At 39.6% G+C, this 6,053-nt stretch overlaps 1 protein-coding gene across 2 annotated transcripts in view; it reads right to left on the bottom strand.

Annotated features, from left to right (window-relative positions):
* Positions 1-4,628, bottom strand: part of ctps1a (CTP synthase 1a) — a 15,071-nt gene extending 10,443 nt beyond the window's left edge. The window contains exons 1-6 of one of the 2 annotated variants that reach the window (XM_020606417.1): positions 4,390-4,628; positions 1,167-1,348; positions 906-1,076; positions 722-822; positions 475-591; positions 50-133 (exon numbers count right to left, since the gene is read on the bottom strand). In XM_020606417.1, coding sequence (XP_020462073.1) covers positions 50-133; positions 475-591; positions 722-822; positions 906-1,076; positions 1,167-1,335 — 642 coding nt within the window. In that variant the 5' untranslated portion in view covers positions 1,336-1,348; positions 4,390-4,628. Of the gene's footprint in view, positions 1-49; positions 134-474; positions 592-721; positions 823-905; positions 1,077-1,166; positions 1,349-4,044; positions 4,078-4,389 lie in introns of those variants that run through there. The other variant, XM_020606416.1, reaches the window with a different exon arrangement.
* Between the last annotated feature and the right edge of the window lie 1,425 nt (positions 4,629-6,053).

Genomic DNA, 6,053 nt, shown 5'->3' with positions numbered 1-6,053 from the left:
GTAAAAGGAATCCTTTACGGAAGGATGAGTGTGTGAAAAGATGACTTACCAGATCTGGAGACAAGCCCAGTCCTCTCAGCTCTCTGACGCTGTTCTGTGTTGGTTTGGTCTTTTGCTCTCCTGTTGCATTGGGCTGGACACAACAATAGAGACGCTGCATAAATTAAGTTCACTGTATATATATATCCTAGCTGTACACCTGGAACATATGACATGTAGACAAGCTGAGAGCTCTGTGATACTGTTGCCTATCACAAAACATTTAAAGCAGCCATGTCAAATTTTACTGAATTTCACTGCCTGTCCTAAATCCATTCCACTAAGAGAGAGAGAGAGAGCAAGGTAGACTGTGAATGCAGAGAGCGTGCAGCATGAGCAAGAACACAGCTTAAAATCAGAGAATTAAAACAGTTTTCTAAATGTTTCTGATCGCTTACATGCTATAAACGTGGCCTGAAGATGTCGTTCTCTTACCTGTGGTATCAGACTGACGTGAATGTTACAGAAGTTCTCTCTCTTCACTTTAAACTGGAATTGCCTGAAGGCCTCAATGAAAGGCATACTCTCTATGTCTCCGACAGTGCCTCCTAACTGCAAACACACACAAATATTGCCAGTGCCAGCAACCTCTGCTTCAGCAGAGCCTTGAACAGTGTGGCATAAAATCTGAACTGTTTGCTGGTGCTAATTATGATATGATAAAATGCACTGCAGAGATTACCTCAATCACGCAGACCCGAGGTTCTACACCATCATCATCAACTGGCACTCTAGCCTGTTTCACAACCCATTCCTGGATGGCATCTGTGATGTGTGGCACCACTGCAATGAAAGAAAGAAAAACATGAGTGTGAGTGTATGTGATTAGTTAACCAATCTGTGGAATTGAAACAGCAGCTGTTTACCCTGCACTGTCTTGCCCAGGTAGTCTCCCCTCCTCTCCTTGTTGATGACTGACTGATATATCTTGCCAGTGGTCAGGTTGTTGTCCTTCGTCAGCCGGATGTCAAGGAAGCGTTCGTAGTTCCCCAGATCCAAGTCCACCTCGCCGCCGTCATCCAGCACGAACACTTCACCTAGACAGAGTGAACAATGCACAATCACTCCGCATACAAAACATGTGGTTTAATTAAGAATGTGTTCAATAAGATCCTGTCCCGACATACCATGCTCATAGGGTGAAAATGTGCCTGCATCTATGTTGATGTAAGGGTCGATCTTGATGGCAGTAACATGTAAACCGCATGACTTCAGGATTGTGCCCACGCTGCTTGCGATGATGCCTTTGCCGATGCCAGAGATGACTCCTCCGGTAACCAGGATGTACTTCATCATTGTGCTCTGGTATCTGGAGAAAGACAGGTGATTCGAATCAAAGGGTAGACCATGCAAAGCAGTTCACTCAGAGGATAAAAACCAACACTGACACTGCATTGTGCTTTGGGAACATGTCAGAAGTCTTCACTGTATTTGATAAATAAATAAATAAATAAATGAACAAATGAATCTAAACTACATATGTTCAAAGAATGCAAAACAGAAAAGATCAAGAGTTACAGTGACCACTGCAGTGCAACACTGAAGTAGTAATGGAAGGTGGCATATGTGTTGTTAGACCCCTTTGACTGATTTATCTGCTGTGCCCCAGTAAAGTCACATGTTCAAGTTTTAACAAAGTCCTATATTTAGCAGTGGAGTAATTTAGATTGATAACAATTGGGCAACAAATTGGTTTGTTGTTCTAATCCAGAATGTCAAAGCAAAATACAAGCTGAGGCACAGCGGTCAGGGTTGTACGTCTCGGTGCGCACATATCTACATCATGCACGTTGTAGCTGGTGCACTGCAGTGCACATGCAGCAATCCCTATATTGCACACAAATCAAAAGAAAGGCATGGACTGGTTTAAACTATTTATGTAGGAAATGATTTGTTGAGAAAAATAATCCTCATGGAAGCTTTCCACAGTTAGTGCAAATGGTAAACAGCAGCAAGCAATGAAGGTGCCTTTTCTTTCTTCAAGTAACGTTATAATTTCAAATAATACCAAAATGCTACCAATAGTAACATTACTGAGAACACAGATGAAAACAACACTGCTAATGCTGAAGTCGAAGTAGTTCCAACAGAAAATGTGACCAACAACACCATAACAGAGCCAGTCACTGCAAGAACGAGCAGCAGCGGAGGCTCTGGGAATCAGCAGGCTGCTGCTTCTACCAGTGGTGGAACTACTGGGCTCAGTGGAGCTGGAGATGAGGAGCACTTTCAAGTCCTCATTTGGAAACCACAAAAGCATCAAATCATACTGTAAGTTAGATAATTTTGTTTGGTTGTGACCAGCTAAATGTTGTGAATAAAAATGTGGATCATAACCATTATCACGTTTATGCCGTTAACACAAACCTAACCGAATTAAGCTTTTAGAAAACATCCAAACATGTAGCATGTGAAAAACTCAAATTTTTACTGTGCTTTCATTTTTTTGTATGGCAGTTAGGGTTGGGTATCATTTCGGTTAATATGCAGAGAAAGTAGAGTATAGCAGCTGTGGATCTTCATAACTTGGATAGTAAATGGTGTTATCTGTGCACATTTAAACTCAAAGACAAACTGAGCTCATGTTGCTCTCTGGTGATGTTGCCTAAGACCACAGGTCAGAAGAAAAACGTTTGGTATTCACAACATACATGTTATGATTACATTAAAGTGCAGATGCTTGTAGAATGGTTAGAGAAATATACAGAGATCGTATAGTAACTGTGCACCTTTATTATAATTTTGATAGTAAATATCTGTGCACATTTAGACTCAAAGACAAACTGAGCTCATGTTGCTCTCTGGTGATGTTGCCTAAGATCACAGGTCAGAAGAATCATGGATGTATTAAGGAGAAAACAAGGAAAGGACGTTTAATTTCTCTTCATTACTCTTAACTGGTGCAATAATTCTTCTGGTACCATGACAAAAGGACCAGCATCATGTCAACACCACATGTAAGGTTTTATAGCCTCTGAGTTTTCTTCCAGCTTATAGACAGAGCCAAACATTCCATCCTTCTGCTTAACCATTAAAACTAAAGGAAACCTTATTGTAGCACAACTAGCTTGACTGAAACACACTGAGCTAAAAACAGAACAGAGATGTAACAAACGTAAGGCACAGAGGTTCACCAATAAACAGTTTGCTGATGTTACCAAGCTGCGTTAAAGAGCAAATAACCTTAAATTCTACAGCATAGTATGCCAACTTTGATGAGCAGCTTTATTAAGCTCTGTTCGCCTTAATACATCCATAAACACACCTACATTAGTGACTGAACATGAAATGTCATTTACAGAGATCCTTCCTCAGATCATTATGTTTTCATTTACTGCTGTTTTGCCATATTTTTTGTTTGTTATGTTTGGAGAAATCTTGTGTTTTGCTGTTCTGTTTTGAAATGTCTATATTTTCTGTTCTGTTGAGTCAGTGAAATGTTTTCTGTTTTGCACCTCAGAGCCACGTATAATTTGCTATTTAGCAAAGTACCACAATAGCTAAACCTCCATGTTGTTTTTAATACAACGTGGAACTCAACAGTTGATGCCAAACAAACCAACCAATAAACGTGTAACACCTGAAAGTACTGGCTAATTAACGCCACAGTGGTTACAATCTGAACAACTATCTGTAAAGTTAAATGCTAAAACGTTTCCATCCTGCCGACATCCAAACAGCTTCATTGTACATAACGGGGCGCACTTGGTTCTCGATTACAGTACGGCCAGTGCGGACGGGAATTTCCAATTTTCGGTAGGAGACGAAACTAACAAGTGAGCGGACCGCCCGTCCAGAATGTCCCGGTAGGCAAAGTCAACAGAATCAAAGTAGCGCCGCCACTACAGTTAGCATTGTGCTAACTGTTAGGTATACGATAAAATTCTCTCCGAAAAAATACAACTATGGCCTCTTATATGATACGCGTGCAAAACCGACCGTTTTAAAGTCTGCTGAACTACTACTTGTTAAGTTCCTACTTTTACAAAATACAATTTAACTAACCCACGCTGCATCAAGCTAGTGACCAGACTGACCACGTGACCAGAAAACGAGCCAAAAAGTAAAAGCGGAGGTAGTGATTTATTAACATTTGTATGAAAACCACAGCAACATATATATATATACAAAAAACTGCGACAGCTATAGCAATATTATTTATAATATAATTCTGCATCACGAAGACTACTGTTGAAACGAATCACATCCCAGCGCATGGTTTTTCAGTAGAACTTTTATTTTTTTGACTGGAAGTCGTACGTAGGCCTAGCGTTAGTGTTTAGCTTGTAACTTAAGTCTGCTAGCTACCCAACAGCTCCTCACATGTAACAGAATCAAATTTCAACTCACCGAAATATTCTTCGGCCAGCGGTAGGCTTCCAAGCAAATTGTCAACGACAGAGATCTTTTGTAAGAGCCCAAATATCAATCCGAACAGCAACGTCTTTGCTCATCACAAAGCCATGTATCCCCCCCAAATTGGCTCTACACGTGTACGGAGCACGATGCAGGGCTGCAGTACATCATTCATCCCACTTCCCACACTGCAACCTTCAGGTACGCCTCGGAAACTGCCGTGGCCCGTTTGGGGGTGTTGTTCACATGTAGGCTACAAGTTGTCACGAAACATTTTTTTTTTCATATTTTGTTGTTATCTCTTCGTGATACACATATTTATACAATTAAAGGGATATATAATGATTTTCATGATTCCTTTGATGAAGAGTGTATGTTTAATTTGGGGGTCATCATTAAACCACTTTATGTAACAGTCAGTAACCTATTTAATATCTAAAAACAACAACAATAATAATATCTACTAGGCTATTATTAATTGATGCTATATATTTGTAAGAATATAAATAAGGATTATAAACACTAAATACTTTAAAATGATAAAAACAAATGCATAGCATAGTAGCGCAAAAAAATTGTAGCCTAATAAGATTAGAATACAGAAGTACAAACAAGAGTGTAGAAATTTGGAGATGCTACAGTGAATAAAACATGGTTGTTTAATTAGGACTACAATATATTGTAGTATTTCAGGTGGAAGTGAAGATAATTTTATCTACTATATACACTATTGGGCAGTTTAATCTATAACAGTGCCTCATTTTATAAACATCCTAATCTGCTAAGTAACTCATGCAAATATAATAAAAGTGTAGTGAATGAGAAATTTTCTGTCAAAGCAGGACTTAGAAAATCTCATTCATGCTTTCTACTAGGGTAGACTTCTGTAATCTACTCCTGATTGGCCTCCCTAATAAGACCATTAGACAATTACAACTTATTTAAAATGCTGCTGCTAAAATACTGACAAACTCCAAGAAGAAAGAACACATTACATTAAACAAAAAACTGAAGGCCTTACTTGTCAACAATTCTCTGGATGGTCTGGGCCCAAACTATATCAGATACAGTATGTTAAGTACAAGCATGGTAGGTGTCTCAGCTCTGCACAGACTGGTCAAGTAGTGGTGTCCAGAGCTGGAACCAGCAGCCATTAGAAGCTATTTTGGCCCCAACTGGAGCTATTTGGAAAACTAAACTAAAGACTGTTCTGTTTCCACTGCTTTTAATTATTGTATCTAAATTCTATTTTGCACTTAATCTGCTTTATGCTGCTGCCAGAGTTTTAATGCTGCACTGTAACTGCTCTTTAAAGTTGGACCATGTTATGTGTGAGTGTGGTGTGGAACCTAGATGCAGACAGAGAATAGGGCCACGTTCACACTGCAGGCTGAAGTGGCTCAAATCCGATCTTTTTGCCCAAATGTGACCCATATCCGATGTCCTTATGACAGTGTGAACAGCACAAATCCGATTTTTTTCAAATCTGGCCCAGGCCACTTTCATATGTGGTCCTAAATCGGATACATATCCAATGTTTTGCAATGTGACTTCAGTCTGAACAGCCAGGTCACATTTCATGCGATTTTTATGTCATTGAAATGCGACAGATGTCACAATTTTGCGCTGGAGGAGGCGAGGCCATAAGCAATATTTGT

Source organism: Monopterus albus, unplaced genomic scaffold (assembly GCF_001952655.1).
Source record: "Monopterus albus unplaced genomic scaffold, M_albus_1.0 scaffold77.1, whole genome shotgun sequence".
Lineage (NCBI taxonomy): Eukaryota > Metazoa > Chordata > Actinopteri > Synbranchiformes > Synbranchidae > Monopterus > Monopterus albus.
Note: the sequence above shows the minus strand (reverse complement) of the source record. Positions and strands in the feature narration are given on the sequence as shown.